This window comes from Naegleria lovaniensis, assembly GCF_003324165.1.
Source record: "Naegleria lovaniensis strain ATCC 30569 chromosome Unknown tig018, whole genome shotgun sequence".
NCBI classification, from domain to species: domain Eukaryota; phylum Heterolobosea; class Eutetramitea; order Acrasida; family Naegleriidae; genus Naegleria; species Naegleria lovaniensis.
This window is the reverse complement of record NW_025407839.1, coordinates 641821-657630: the sequence shown is the minus strand read 5'-3', so window position 1 is coordinate 657630 and position 15810 is coordinate 641821. Positions and strand designations below refer to the sequence as shown.

Genomic DNA, 15810 nt, shown 5'->3' with positions numbered 1-15810 from the left:
AAAAAAAATATTAAGGGAACAACTCCTTAAGCCTCTGAGTCCCGACATCTTTTTCCAGTAACTTTAAAAAAGAGGCTTTCTTTTGCTGAGCTTCAGCATCGGTTTTTGAGTTCATCACTCCCCTGACTAGCTGATTTCGGCATTCCATGTCGGTTGCCGAAAACTTTTTTGCCATCTTGATGATGAATTCCCGAGTACCATCATCAGCAGGCCTGTATCCTTTTTGAAGGAATTTGTAGTATCTCATAATTTTGGAGGGATTTCCCTTTGCCCAAAAGATTCTATACTTTTCTTTAACAGGAATTCTTAAAACCTTATTCAATGTATCTTTGATTCCTTGTCCCCTTCCAATAGGGTCTATAATACATTCATTGATAGGGTCATACCACAACGAATTACAGGTGAAATCTCTACATATATTTTCTCCAACTAAATCAGTGCCAAAACATTGTGGAATGTCATCTTTCACTGATTTGTTGTCGTTGTTCAATCCATTAAGGGCCTTGCCTTCCAAAAAATTGCCATTCGTATTACCAACGACAATGAGACCTCTTGGTCCTGGAGGTTGTATACCTGCTGAATACTTTTTGCAAAGAATATTGTAAAATTCTTGTGTTGGACAACCAAAACCAATATCAATATCTTTGACCTTTGAAATAATAGTTTGAACATTGGTTTCGTTTTCCTTCAAAACAGCATACAACACATCTCTAACAGCTCCACCAACAATGAACACTGGTACTCCACAGCTTACAATGTAATTCATGACGTCGAGATACGTGGCACTTGGAGTTACTCCAGTGAGCCTCCCAGATAATGCATTCTTGAATACTGACACGATAAGTTGGTTCTTATAAATACACACTCTATTTCGATACCATGGTTGCTCAATTTGATTGGTGGGAAAACTGACATTTGTGACCTCTTCAGTTTTGATATGCCCTTCAAAAACACCCTTATCGGTCTTTTTAAACAGGACAACTTTTCCAGTCGCAGTGTTGTTTCCTGTTGCTCTTTCCCATCCAATGAATTTATAACCAGAGGGAGAGGTAAGTGGGATAGAGGCAGATCGTTTCCATTCTGTGACATGGGGACGCATGTTGCTCTTGTCTTTTGAGGTAAGGCCTTGAATCTCTGGCTGCTTTTTTTGGATGGTGGGCGAAACATCATCGTCATGGTGGCCCAATAAGCAAAAGAAATCTCTATGTCCTTGACTCTTCACTTCTTGAGACTTGCATTGAGAGCAGTTCTTTCCTTCAAAACATACAGGATGTAAATATCTTGTAAAATGTCCCCAATGGGAATCAGGACTAGAGTCAGAAAGATGGTTACACTTTTCTCCATACGAACAAATATGCATGTATTGATCTCTATGTTCCTGTGATTTGTCCGTGCATTTTTCTCCTTTATGACATTTATGTAAAAACTGCTGTAGGTGTTCTGGTTCTCTGTTTCGACAGGATTGAACATTAGGACACACATGAAGGTAGTTGGAGAGATGAGTTTGGTCTCTTCTCTCTGCCATACGACATTTTGTGCCATACCAGCAAACATTTTTAGGCCGAGAAGAGGAAGATTTAGATGAACAAGCAGATCCGACGCTTGTGAGTGACATTCTTCTTCCATCTTGAATTTGGGAAGAAGCATTGTGCTCCAATGAATTTTCTAATAACAATTGTTCATCTCCGGTTAAAGAGTGATTGAAAAGATTGCAGTGATATTTAGCATTTTGATCATGGCTGCAACAACAAAGTTTGAACCACTCACATTGTTGGCCAAAGGGACACTCGTGATAATAATGGTAAAAATGTGCATCACTAAAATCATTGACAGGACAGTTAGGAATTGTGCATGGCTTCTTATAACTAATATCCAAGCACCATGGTGGCATAGTAAACACGGGAGAGCAACTTGTGGAAGGAAGCATTTTTTTTGCGTGTTTTAATATTGACGTGAATTCTTGTCAGTTGTCAAGAGTGTGGATCACGTTCCAAAAAAAGTGACCCTAATTCACAGAAAAGCAAGCATAGACGGGAATGTGGTCTGAGCCATGAATTTGGTTGGGAAGAAATTCATTTTCCTTAATGATAATTTGAGGTTGATGTATACTCTTATTGCAGTCCACTTGGGGCTGCTGACCTAGTGGACTACATGTTTTCACAAACAAAAAATCAATGCACTTATGAATGGAATTGGTGTTAAAAGTAATTTCAAGTTCGTTTCCATGAATTTCCTTAACAGAGCTCTTGTATCCATTGTTCAAAAAGAGAGAATAGCATTTAGAACGAACATCTGCATTGAAATCTCCTCCAATAATGATTGCAGAACACTTGATATCCGATTTAAAATCATGCTGCTCTCGTATAAAAGTAAGTAAATTAATGGCAGAGTTCGCTTGCTCGGCTTGCACATCTAACTTTTGTGGATCACCAATTAGATGGGTTGTGGCAACAATAATTTTGCGTTTGGTTTTTTTGTGAACACATATGGCATAGACCATTTTCTGAGGTTCATCTAATTTCAATACATAACAGCCAGAATCCAGGACATCCCAATACATCTTGTCAATAACAAGAGCCAATCCTTCTTCACGGTCTTTCTTCTTTTCAAAAATTGAAAACGCATCGGTGACAGCATTCTTGACGACTCGCAACACATTGCTCTCTATTTCTTGAAACATTAAAATGTCTCCTTCTATTTCTTGCAATTGTTTGAGTATTCTCTGAGCACGAACATTTTCTTTCAAATCTTCCTTATTGCAGTAATAATAGAGCTTGTCTCTGATATAACTTTGAGCGAGTAAATTGTAAGTGACCACTGTAAAGTTGTTTCTTCGATTGTCCCATGTCGTTCCTGGTTGTGAAATGACATAACATTGTTGAACGGTTTGCAAATGAGTAGAAAACGCGTCCTTCCAGAATTCAGGTTTGCATCCATACTTGTTCCAATATTTAAACTCATACAATTGCGAATGAAACATCAGAGGAAATAGAATCAACGTTTTAACTTGATAATAATTCAAATCAAAGGAAATTCTCTTGGCCAATTCACGCATCATTTCCATGCATGACTGAGCATCGATCAAAGAGCTCTGTAAATATTGTTTTGTCAAAATAACGACATGACCATGCCACGGAAGAAAATCATGATGATTTGTTGAACCTTGTTGTTGTGAACTTGTTGTTCTGACATAATCCATTCGGATACGAGTGGTTCCAAATTTTTTCAACTCGAGCACTCGAGTGTCAATCAATTGCTTTACAGAATTCTCGTGGTAGCATAGGTGTCGAGCCAAGGATGGGAAATTATTCATTGGAGTGAAATGATTCGTTTCCAAATCGAATACTAAAAAAATGAGAAAGGAACAAGACTCTTCGTTTTCCTTTTTCATTTGGAATTGGAGAAAGGATGAAATTGGGTTCGGGTGATGATCATCATGATCGATTATAGAGCGAGGAGAGGATGATGTGGTTCCATTTTGTTGAAGAGCTTGTTGAAACTGCGAGAGTAGGCCTTCATCAATTTCATCAAATGAAATATTTTGCTGATGATGAGAGGGAGTCTCATTCCGGCGACCTGTAGATGATGAAGAAAGAACCATTTTTTATCTTGTTGCCCATGACATGAAAGGCCTGAAATCAAGATGTCAATGTCTAGGGAGTTAACGTGATCGATTGTTTAGTCAATAGAATTCATTATCTTGAAATTATTAATAATTTTCATTTTGAAAAAAACACAATGTTCGTTCCAAGCAACAACAATTTCTCACAGGAAGACCCGTTACAACGTGAAGTCATTCATCTGTTGCACACTCAGTTTCCGCACGTGAATGAAAGTACAATTCAAACATTATTGGAACAATCGAATTACGAGAAGGATCAAGTGCTGACAGTCTTACAGAACATGAGCCACCAGGAAGGTACATCAATGGGGAATTCATCATTCGCACATTCACAGCCCTGTAATTTTTCTCATACATCCCCTTCCATGGCGCCGATGAATTTATCGCAACAACAATCCATGGTGAATTCTGTGATGATCAGTCCATCCATGCATGCAAGTAGCAGTAATTTGTATCCACAGAATTCCATGATGGGAAATAATACACAACCGTATCAGTATCATTTTGCGTCAACTTCCAGTTATCCTTCTATGAATGTGAATCCATCCATACCAAATTCCATGATCACAGCAACTCCTGTCAACAACAGCACGGTGCCACCATATCACTTTCATGACAACATGTTATCAACAAGTTACTGCGGACCCTATTGCAATCCTTCATTTGTCAATGGCAATTTGATGATGAGTAGCAATACGCTCTCTTCAATGCCTCCCATTTCTCTGTCCACACGTACTAACACAGATGACACCCTGATGAAACCTATCAAATCCATCACTGAAAAACAACCTTGTCAAGATTGGGATTTATGCAAAAAAACAAATGATCAAGATCATGTTGAAAACTTCTTTCACCCATGTAAATTTGGCACTTCTTGTAAGAATATGAATCAACCAGGACATCGAAATCGTTATTTACATCCATGCAGCCAACCTCAAGGCAAATGCACCAAATTACAAGACAGAGAGCATTGCACCTTTTTCATTCATTATAGAGATGATAAGCCAGTCACATCAACATACACGTATCCAGGAGCTAAAGACATTTGTATCAGCGCTATGAAATGTTCCAAGAGTTCCAATAGGTATCACATGGTTTCATATAGACACATATGTAGAGAAGGCGAAAAGTGTAAGGAATTAGATTCAAATCAGGAGCACAAGAATTTATTTCTCCATCCATGTCGATTCAAATCCCAATGTACCCAGAAAAACGTCAAAGCTCATTCTCGAAACTTTATTCATCCATGCCCTGAAGGTTCGAGTTGTAAGAAATTCCTGGAAGGAATTGATATGATGCCTCACATTGTTCTTTTTTCTCATCCAGTTGGTTCTGACAGCTCCAACCTCGTGAAATATGAATGGCCACAGACTTGGGTGACACCACCTCCACCAAAATTAAGCAAAAATCCCTTAGAAAAGCCTCACTTTGCCAAAGTGAAAATCGCATCCAGCACTGCTGAATATCAACAAGTGCAACAATTCTTCAACAAAACCATAACAACTACCAAGACCATTATCTCTATTGAGAGAATTGAAAATTATTTACTATGGTTTAGATTTTGTCAAAAAAGAAAGAAAATGGGAAGTTTACACAACGAAACACAATTATTTCATGGAACCCATTTAGCATATATTGATTTAATTGCTGAACAGGGATTAGATCCACGTGTAAGCGGAAGTGGTAAATTTGGCTTTGCAATCTATACCAGCCCTTATTCGAGATATTCAGATACCTATGCATCAGCAAATAATAATAATCCAAAATATATATTTGTGGTGAGAGGACTTGTTGGAGACACATATACAATACCAGGTATCACAACGATGGGCTCAATTAAAAGGCCTCCAGTGAAACCAGGTTCAACAACACAATTGTATGATAGTGTGACTGGGTGGAATGGACAGGAAATTATGTTTTATGACCAAACTCAAGTGTATCCAGAATACTTGATTACCTACAATTAACTCCTCACATTCTTTACATCTATTTTTGAAATTAAAGACTGAATTCTCACACATGTTCACAACATTTGACACATGCCAATCACGCAAAAAAAATGGAACCAAACACCAACAACCAACCACACCAGTCTTTCCAACATGAAAATCACGTCGAAGCTTCTTCCACCATCACCAACAACAACAGCAGCATTCCACAAGAAAACAAAACAGCCAAACTCAAAGAAATTATAATATCCGTTCTCAGTCAACAATTTCCCCATCTCCCACAAAATACCATCATTTCCGCGTTGGCACAATGTAATTTCAATAGCCAGCAAGCGAAGCTCTTATTGCAGCAATCATCATCAGGTGGACAAGATTTGAACCCACGACCTTCCCACCATCAAGATATGAATTTGCAACAACCACAGAACCATCATGGCTCGACCAGTCAGACTTCACCTTTTCAACAACAATCACTGAATGGTTATGATCATCCGTTCATCAATCCTAACAACATCAACAACAATAACATGAGTGTTAGCTCTTCCGTAATGAATCAACCAATGCAGCAAGGAATGGTTCATCAGCAGCAGCAACAATATTCGAATGGAACCAATTCCACACCACCACAAGTAATTTCACAAACATCCATACAAGGGAATTCTCAATTGTCAAATTCATTGTTTAGCTTAAATCAACAATTGAATCAAAATTTAACACCTACAATGAATGTAACTTCTTCTTCACAACCATCACCGATCGTGCAGCAGGGAAATGGGAATTCAACCATCCAATCACAAAACATGTCCTTCATGTCAAATTCTCAAATGAGTTTTCAACCAACAACAACGAACATGCATTCGACGTATCAAGGTCCTCCTCCTTCCATGATGCAGTCTTCATCTATTCAGAATTCAGGTGTTCCAACGATGACTCAAAGCACCATGTCAAACTCCAATCCATATTCCCAATACTATCAAAACAATGCACAAGTCTCTCATCCAAATTTGGTTATGAATGCAAATTATCAGATGTTGCAATCACAACAACAACAACAACAACCAATAATGAATTACCAACAACCAACTATGCCCTCCATGTATTCATCATCCTTTCATCCACAACAGCAACAACAAATGCAGCATGGAAATTTTCCACACACATTTTACCATACTCAACAACAACCTCCAATGATGAATAGCATGACAACAACAAATTTCACACCTGGAGCATCCCATCATCAACCACTTCCTCCCAACTATTACTCCCAACAAGCTTGGGATGTTTCCTTACTGGCTCCTAAAAGTAGTAACGCGTCCAAACTGCAACAACAACCTTCGCAAGCTCAACAACAGTCTCAAACATCAAGCCAGCAGCAAAAACAAGGTACGATGACTTCCAGTGCTTCAAAACCCAAGTCGATCGTGAACAAGAAAAAGTGTAAGGATTGGGACGAATGTACGGAGACTTCCAATCAGGAACATGTAGAAGAATATTATCATCCTTGTAGAAATGGAGCCAAATGTAGAAATATTTCGAATGAGGTGCATATCAATAGGTTCGTCCATCCTTGTGAAGATGGTAAGAAATGTAAGAAGAAGAGCGACAAGGAACACAGTTTGCAATTTTCACATTAATTCATTTTGTAACAATTATTAAACGACTCGTCAGCAATTTACAACTTGGATGAAAGAGTCGAATTTTAAGGTATGAATTTGTACTTCAAAGTAGGAACATCGTCACAATTGTCACAAGCGACTTCCATGGTCAAGTATTTTCGTTTTGAAGAGAGAGAGGTCTTGGTGATCATTTCAAAGAGCTTACTCACAGGAGTTTTCAATTTTTCTTGATTGACTCGAGCATCTCCATATGCATTGTAAATCAATGATTTCCCTGATGAGATCATGGCGACTTCAAGTCCAAATCTGGTCCTATAAATTTCGATTAATTCTTCTACTGTGACGTCTCTCTTTTCATCCACGACAATGTGATCCCAAATTGAAAAAGTTTTTTCGTTCATGTATGGAACTGTTTGAGGTGCTGTTGGCTCTGTAAGGGTAATGAAAGGCAGGGCAATATTCACAAAAGCATTCTTGTAGCATGAAATCTTGTCGAATCCTTGGATAAGCTTGTAAAATTCAAAACCTGCAAGACCAGTGACAAGTGCAGTCGTGGTCACCATGGCAGGAATAATATTTCCAGCAATTCCTTTGGTGGTATGCTTGTCTGCTTCAGGAATTTTGTAATTTCTTGCACGTAAATTGCTTGTTGCTGTGATAAAGTCAACATGATAGTTGGTGTCGTCATCCTTTTCAAATTCAATGACATTCATGTGAAATCCTACAACTTCACTTGGTTTTGGAACACTTGATTGGAGATGGTGCATTTCTTTTTCGTCGTCATCCGAAAATTCTTGTTCAGGTTCTTTGTTTTCTTTTTCATCACTTTGAATTTTCAAGCCACTCTTTGGTCGGAATTCAGGAATGGAAATGTTGGATAATACAGATTTGAAATCATAGTCCTCCTTTCCATGTCCAGTCAATCCAAAAACATGGGCTCTTAAATTTGCAGCAGAGACAATAAAATCTAAATGAAGTGAATCATTAGGATCGAATTGTAATGGAAGAGGAGGTCTTCTAGCTCCTCCCCAAAATGGTGTTCCACTCGAGGTCACATGGTCAATAGGGAAATTGTACATTAATTGTTGAATCTTGTGGTTGAACAATTGATCGAATTTAAGTCTTGCCCATGCAATACAATCTTCGAATGAGATGGGTTTGTGTGTCACTAGAGATTCATAGACATTTTCCAAAACCATCTTTTTCGCAAATTGAGTATCGAGATCCTTAATGTAATGGGACTTGGTGACATAGGCATTCACGTCACTTGGAGTCTTGTTAAATAGTCCTTCAAATTCATCTCTTGCCCATTGAATGGTATGTTCAATAGCGTTAGGGAAATTCTTTAATGTGCAGAGTGGAATTCCTGGAGTTTCTGGATCTCTTGTTGCTCCATAATTTTCTGTTTTGAATGGAATGACAATTTGAGTATTTCCCTTAGTACCAAGAGTTCCTGATTCAATGAGATGCTTTCCATAAAAGATGCATTTGGAGTCTACATAAAGACGTGCTTGAATATTATCCAAAGCATTGGTCACACCTGTCAGCTCTTCCCAAAAATTATCATGAAAAGTGTCTTCTGTTTCTGGTGCCACTTTTTCTTGCAAGGCCTCAACATTGAACGAAGGATTCATGGTTTTAACTGAAGCGGCCGCGGTGGTTGATTTTTGATGACCAATGTGCTTGAATCGAAACAAAAATTGTCGACTCAAATTTGATTTTTCAATAGAATCCATATCAGTCACGCATACTTTTCCATTTGGTCCACATCCAACTCCCATCATGGCATAGTTTTTCAAAATTTCACATCCAAGAGCACCTGCACCGACAATAAATTCTTTAACATCTCCCAACTTGACTTGAAAATTCTTTCCAAAGACTGCAATTTGACCATCATATCTTGTACCCATAGGTTGACATTCGTCTTCGGTTGGATATAACGTTTCATCTTCAGGTAAACATTCCAAAGAATCGAAATGCAAATATTGATTCAATGGAGAGAATTTTCCACTGCATGCTTTTTGAACTTCCTGAGCAACAATTCCTCCCAAGAATGCAGCCATTGGATTTAAATTACCCCGACAAGTAAATGCCAATACTTTGACAATTTTCTCATTCAAATGTGTGGTGAGAGAGGGATATTTTTCAGTAACCACTTCCTTTGCAATTTCAAATAATCTTTCTGCGTCAGCTACATTGTAAGGTTTTGGAAGACAATGATGTCTCTTTTCGTATTCACTCAGAGCCAACATTGCAACATGAATTTGGAGTGGTCTTTGCATCTTTGCAAAATCAAAATCAATACATGAAGGAGTTGGCAATTGTTCCTTCAACGATTGGTAGGAATGTCGTTTTGGAACTTTAACTTGTGTCACATAACCACCAGATCCCGTTTGGTATTCTCTAAATAGAGTTGTATCAAGATCAATCTTGAACGTATGTTTTCCACACGACAAGACTTTGATTGGTTTTTTAACCGTATTGATTTCAACCATTCCTTCAACATTTTTGAATTGAACGTAATCACCTTCATAGAGGCCAGTAGTGGCTTTTCCATCATGAACCGTCACGGTGGCTGGATATCCATTCGTAATATCAGTCACAATGTTTGACACTACATTTTCTCCATCTTCATCATAGACCATAAATTTACTTCCAAAATCACAAAATACAGATCCGATCAAACCTCTACTCTCACATGCAATGAACTTGATCGATTGTTTCCTACAAATTTCATTCAATTCTACGAGTTGAGGAATGTGTGTATCTGTACACACGACCACATGGATCGAATGAGAAGTCAAGAACTCTTCAGTGAGTGTCTCTCCTTGATCGCCGATGGCTTGCACAGGAACGTAATCGTTGAGACTTTTCAATTGTGGTAGAGAGACTTGTGCTCTATTCTTTCCTACATCCTTCTCGGAGGCATAGAATTGAGAAGAGAGATCTTCCATTGAAACAGTCTTGGTATCAAATAAAGTAACACTTCGAACACCAATCAATATCACATTCTTGGCCACTTCAACTCCGAGACCTCCCAATCCACAAATGAGAACGTTGGACTTTTTCATTCGTTTCATGGCAGCGAGACCCAATACGTATGCTTGTCGATTATGAAATTGGAGATCAATGGTTGAATCGGAAGAGGAGTCTTGATTCTCTTCATCGTCTTCAATCATTGGATCTAGTTCAGCAATATCGTCGATTTCTTGAGGTAACATTTTTTTTTGATGATCGACATGACAGGTGTTGGGAAGGCTGTTTTTGAACGGTTACAAAATTATGAAGATGAACTTGTTCATTGTGCTATTTTCAATTCATACAAAGAGAGGTTCACCTCCCTCTAATTTCTCTTTACTTTTTCTTCTTCATGGCACTGTTCAATCGTGAGAGCTCAGTTCTCAGTTTTTCGCAAGTAGCCTTTTCTTGATTGTAATTGTTCATGAGCTTTTGTTTGGTGTCTTGCAAATTTTCCAATTGCTTTTTTAGTTTGGTATTTTCATCGAGTAGACTTGTCGCATTGGCACCCTGCAACAATTGATATTTGAGAGAAAGGTCAGATAGTTGTGACTTCAAACTGTTCAACTCGGTATCTTTCTTTTCCAAGAGGAGTTCCAAATCTCGTTCTTGTTGACTTCTCTGTTCCAGTGTTGTTGTGAACGCAGAATCACTGTTCTTTTCTTTGGCCTTGTTCTGAAGTTCGTCAATTTTCTTGAGTTGTTCTGTAATTTGAGTGTTTGATTGGGCTACTTTCTTTTCATATAGACCCACTCGGTGTTCTAATTCCATAATACTCTTCTTAAACACCTTAATTTCAGCGGCCTTGGATTCCTTGAGAGTGTTTAACTGTTTTTCATAGGCATTTCTAATCGTTTCTAGTTGAGAATTCAATGATGCATTCGCGTTCTCTAAACTACTGATATTCTCAAGAACTTTTTGATGTGAGTCAATCTGTTCCTTATATTTGATAAGTTCTTCATTCTTTTTCATACTGGCATATGTTTGGGCATCGATCTGTTGGTAAAGTTTCTTGATTTCTTCTTCTTTTTCGCTCATTAATAACGCATTTTCTTGCAGTTTGTGGTTCAATTCATTAATAGCAGCCGTGTGTTGCGACTCTAATTCGTTTTGCATTAAATTTGCTCTGTCAAGTGCTTCTTTCATCTTGTTACTGTCGTTGAGTAAATGGGCTGCTGTAGAGGTAGCTTCATCCAATTCTCTGGTAAGTGAAGTAATTTTTTCTTCATATTCAGATTGTTGCTTCTTCAATGCAGACCCTAATTCGGAATAAGATTTTTCTTGAAGATCTTTGTTCTTTTTGAGCAGTATCAAATCTTGTTGAAGTTTACCCATCTCCATAATCTTTTCTTCTAAGGTAGAGCTCTTTTTTGTAATTTCTGTTCGTAGATCTTCAATGACAATGCATTCTGATTTAAGACTGTAGATAATTTGATCTTTTTCTTCAATTTCTTTCTCTTTCATTTGAATTTCCAGTCTATACTTCTCGACAATATGTGTCAAGCGCATGTTTTCTTGTTCGTGCTTTGAAATTTCACCGGTCAATCTCTCGTTCTGTTCTTCCAACGTATGTTTAACATTTGATAATTCCGATTCCTGAACTTGTAATTTTGATTTAAGATCATCCATTAGCTGAAGTGTGTGATCGTACTGTTGTTTAGTGTCCTGTAAATGCTTTTCAAGCTTTTCAGTATCGACACTTTTAGATTTCAATTCGCTTCTTGCTACAGATAGATCTTTCAAAGCATGATTCAATGATTCCTTGAGATTCTTGTTTTCGCTCTCAAATATTTTGTTGTCTGTTTCCAATTCACTCTTCTCTACGTTGAGAGTGTTGAGTTCCGACCAAATTTTGTTATATTCCATAGATTTGTTTGTTATTTCGGTTTGAAGTTTAGAAATTTCTTTCTGCATGGATAACACTACTGCAGTATGCTGTTCGATCTGTGATAGTAGTTGCTTTCTGACGTTGTTAACTTCATTCTTAAGTTTTGAGACAGTTAACGTATCATCTTCAACTTTTGACATTAGTTGCAGCTTGTCAAACTCCAATGATGAAATGACTTGTGAAGCAGAATTATTTTCCTGTCTCAACTTGTTGACTTCTTGCGACATTTGTGAAAGGTCCTTCTCCAACTGTTTGTTAGATTCTTTCCATTTTGCATCTCTCTGCAAGCACTCTCTCGTATAATCTTTGATCTGTTTTTCTTGATCTCTATTCTTTTTTTCCAAGTCTTGTTTTTCATTTTCCAATCGTTCTAAACGATCTTTAGTGAACTGCATAGCACGTTTGTTTTCCTGTAGAGAAATTGTCGCCTCATTCAGTAGCGTGTTCTTGTCTTCTAGTTGTTGCTTGAGAGTTGAAACTTTTGCCTCATTTTCTTTGTGGTTTTCGATTACCGTTTTCATATCATGATGTAGTTTAGTACTCTCCTTTTTAGATTGAGCAAGTTGAGCAGAGGTTTGATTCATTTGCGAAACAAGGTACACCATTATGAAGAAAGCTCCAACGACTGCACCCACAAGAGGCATCGATAGCTTGGTGTTTGCCTTCAATATCAAAGCCTCGAAGATGAGGTCCGAAATTCCCTTGGCGTGGTTCGAATACAATTCATGGAAAACGTTTTTGGCCTCAGGACCACAAGGATCGAGCTTTTGTTGAATAAAGTTTTGCAAAGATTGAGTTTGTTCAAAGTGAGTTTTGATTGCTTTTTGGGCGTACAAGCATGAAACAACGGTCTTTCTGCAATTCAGAGAAAGAGCGTCGAAATGATTCGTAACTTTGACTCTCTCGTCCAAATCCCAATCAAAAGAGGATTCATCAAATCCTCCTTCCTCAATTGTACTGCTCTTCATTGGTTCTGGCACTTTCAAGCCATAGAGAAGTGCAAATTCTCTGATATTTTGTCGTTGAATAAGGCTCCGAACAAGTTTTTGAGCATGGAATGAGGCTTCATCCGATGATTCATTTGCTTGGACTATTAAGCATACTTGGCCTACCAATACTAATGTCATTAAGAGAATAGTGAAAGCCTTAAAATTGCCATGAATGTTTGTGTTTCTCATCAAGGCTTTCATTTTGATTCCAACCACTAATAACGGATTCCTTCCAAAATCGATTGAATTAATTTTTTTCTCTTCAAAATTATTAATCATCACACAGCAAGTAATTGCGTAATACACGACATGAAATGTATGAGATATATAAATGGCTTCCCTATGTACTGTAGTTAAATAAATTCAATATTAACGGAGTGCGCTTGAGTTCGTGGTGTCGGCGTGGAGAGAGTAATCACAGTGGTACCATGTCGTGAATCATCATGACCCTCTGAAATAGCTATCAACACTTCTTCACCTTGATGTCTTTCACCAATGTGAGCACCTTCATGATGCAATTTCGTCGTATTAAGGGTAGGTATTAAATTCGTGGTACTTGAAGGTGTCGATGAAGCGGGTGATGAAACAACATTTGGTGGAATTTGATTCTTGGAGAGTTTCACCAATTTGGAGACGACGTCAGATGTCTTCTTATTGCCTCGAGGAGCGTCCAAGACATCTAAATCTTCATTCACGTTGTGATCTGATAGAATACCCATTGGAGTGTGATGACGTTGATTGTGAGGATTGGAGCCACTTAATATCATGTCCTCATGATCTAATACGACTTCTTCTTCTTCTTCATGTCGATGATGATGGAGTTGTGGATGCAATGCTGCTGGACTCGAAGTTAATGAGCTCGGAGGTGTCACAGTATTGGCTGTTGCAATCGAAGTGTTTCCTGTTGTATAGACCACTGTTGGATATTGCTGATGAGGTGAATCCATGATGGTATCCAATTCAATGGCTGTATTAACCAACGCAGCAACTGAATTTTTCAATAGAGCATTCATCTTTTGAGTGTTTCTTCGTGTGAAACGAATCTTCTTTAAACGTTTCGTGAGAATTTTCAATCGAATTGTTGTGGCCAACCAATAGCAAAAGAATGACAAACAAAAGACAAGGAAAAGTCCAAATGAATAAACAATGATTGCGAACCATGGATTTCTGTAATAGTCAATCACATCGTAGGGCCAAATGTTGACCCATCTTGCTTCCATGTTCGTTTGAATCCAAATCAAGTAAATTGTGGGATAGATCATTAAGATAAATAAGTGCCAAATTCTGAAAACAACATTCGACATTAAAAATTCAATCAAATTGAAAATCATTTGTAAACCGTGATATCCAAAGGTACTGAGTTGTGTTTGATTGTGAATGACAATGATCGTAAAAATGTTGTAAAATCGTGTGTTGTGAAAATATTTACAATTCCATGTGATATTACCAAATTAAGTATTCTAACACAAACACACAACGCCACCACTTACAAATACGAAAGTACATCAGGATCTGTCGTCACCTTTCCATTAATTGCATACTGTGGAATCACAATAATCCAATATCCAAATGCCACCAATGTGGCAGCCACATGATTCAATTCTGCAAACAACCAAATCACAGTCGAAATAAAAGTAAATATCTTTCGAACCCAAACATTCAATTCTTCCACATTTCGTTTGGCCTTTCCTGTTTTTTTCGAATCATTGAAAAATTTGTAACACGTCGTAATGTAAAACAATCCAAACACAGATTGCAACACATAATACATGGCAAACACAAACGCTGAAGTATTGGTAAGAAATGAAAAGTAGGTGAGAAATGGTTTGGGTCGGAAATAGGCCACATCCACACACATCATAATGACCATCCATAAAGCGAGAATGACTCGATAAATGTAGAGGAGGATGGTGAGAGGTCGTTTGAAGGCAAATCCTTCGAACACAAATTGAGAGGGATCGTGAAGTCTGTTGTTGTTGTGATGTCAATATGATGTTCATGTAACCATATCATTATTATAGTGAAATAAGTGAGACAATTGTCCATCGGAAAGAGCCCAACATTCCCAATTTTGCAAATTTTTGAAACATTGTTTTTCAAATTCCAAAATAGTCATGTTTCAAACCACACCATCATCATGAGTTGTAATAATAACAACAACAATGTATAAGAAACCCAAACACAAAACTCACCTATTATAAATCAACTTTTTATCCTCTGCTTCCAATTCCGTGTCGTTGGCAAATTTCGGCAGAGGTATTGAATTCGGATCTTTGCCCAATCGGAATGTCATTTGTCGTTGTTTTAAATATTCATTGGTGATTGTCTTTTTTGCTTTGAAATGAAAACCTTTGGTCAATAACACAACTACTGCGCCAGCAACTATGAAGGCTAATGTGGTGGCATTGCTCGAGATGGCCAAACTCGGAATAATGTTAAAGATGTTTCTATCATCGCCCAAGAATGGAGTGGTCATGTTGGACAAGTTGTGGGGTCTGTAAGGACTTGTTTTGATCGTGGTGTTACTGTTATTGTTTTGGAATCCGAGTGAACGAGTGCAGTGGCAAATTGACAAGTGGCAGGTGTGATCAAACACTGTGGCAAGGTTGTGCTTATTTTGTTTGTGATTTTGAAAAGAGATGAAGAAGCGCGGATTCGAAAAAACTTTAATAGAACGCAACACAAACCAGATTGGCATTTCCTGCCTATAGAAAGGTAACAAACTAAA

General features: G+C 37.9%; 7 protein-coding genes across 7 annotated transcripts; 2 read left to right on the top strand and 5 right to left on the bottom strand.

Moving 5' to 3' along the window:
• Nucleotides 1-10: 10 nt before the first annotated feature.
• Nucleotides 11-1927, bottom strand: C9374_003225 (uncharacterized protein; the record flags this gene model as incomplete). The annotated part of the gene is made up of 1 exon (XM_044692730.1): nucleotides 11-1927. The coding sequence occupies one exon, from the start codon at nucleotides 1925-1927 to the stop codon at nucleotides 11-13; it is 1917 nt and encodes a 638-aa protein (XP_044550069.1).
• A 78-nt stretch (nucleotides 1928-2005) lies between these two features.
• On the bottom strand, nucleotides 2006-3601 carry C9374_003224 (uncharacterized protein; the record flags this gene model as incomplete). The annotated part of the gene is made up of 1 exon (XM_044692729.1): nucleotides 2006-3601. One exon carries the CDS (start codon nucleotides 3599-3601, stop codon nucleotides 2006-2008), a length of 1596 nt encoding a protein of 531 aa, XP_044550068.1.
• A 137-nt stretch (nucleotides 3602-3738) lies between these two features.
• Nucleotides 3739-5589, top strand: C9374_003223 (uncharacterized protein; the record flags this gene model as incomplete). The annotated part of the gene is made up of 1 exon (XM_044692728.1): nucleotides 3739-5589. One exon carries the CDS (start codon nucleotides 3739-3741, stop codon nucleotides 5587-5589), a length of 1851 nt encoding a protein of 616 aa, XP_044550067.1.
• A 92-nt stretch (nucleotides 5590-5681) lies between these two features.
• C9374_003222 (uncharacterized protein) lies at nucleotides 5682-7205 on the top strand (the record flags this gene model as incomplete). The annotated part of the gene is made up of 1 exon (XM_044692727.1): nucleotides 5682-7205. The coding sequence occupies one exon, from the start codon at nucleotides 5682-5684 to the stop codon at nucleotides 7203-7205; it is 1524 nt and encodes a 507-aa protein (XP_044550066.1).
• Nucleotides 7206-7270: 65 nt separating this feature from the next.
• Nucleotides 7271-10408, bottom strand: C9374_003221 (uncharacterized protein; the record flags this gene model as incomplete). Its single annotated transcript, XM_044692726.1, has 1 exon — nucleotides 7271-10408. One exon carries the CDS (start codon nucleotides 10406-10408, stop codon nucleotides 7271-7273), a length of 3138 nt encoding a protein of 1045 aa, XP_044550065.1.
• A 133-nt stretch (nucleotides 10409-10541) lies between these two features.
• Nucleotides 10542-13283, bottom strand: C9374_003220 (uncharacterized protein; the record flags this gene model as incomplete). The annotated part of the gene is made up of 1 exon (XM_044692725.1): nucleotides 10542-13283. One exon carries the CDS (start codon nucleotides 13281-13283, stop codon nucleotides 10542-10544), a length of 2742 nt encoding a protein of 913 aa, XP_044550064.1.
• Nucleotides 13284-13435: 152 nt separating this feature from the next.
• Nucleotides 13436-15558, bottom strand: C9374_003219 (uncharacterized protein; the record flags this gene model as incomplete). The annotated part of the gene is made up of 3 exons (XM_044692723.1): nucleotides 13436-14438; nucleotides 14573-15049; nucleotides 15275-15558. 3 exons carry the CDS (start codon nucleotides 15556-15558, stop codon nucleotides 13436-13438), a joined length of 1764 nt encoding a protein of 587 aa, XP_044550063.1.
• Between the last annotated feature and the right edge of the window lie 252 nt (nucleotides 15559-15810).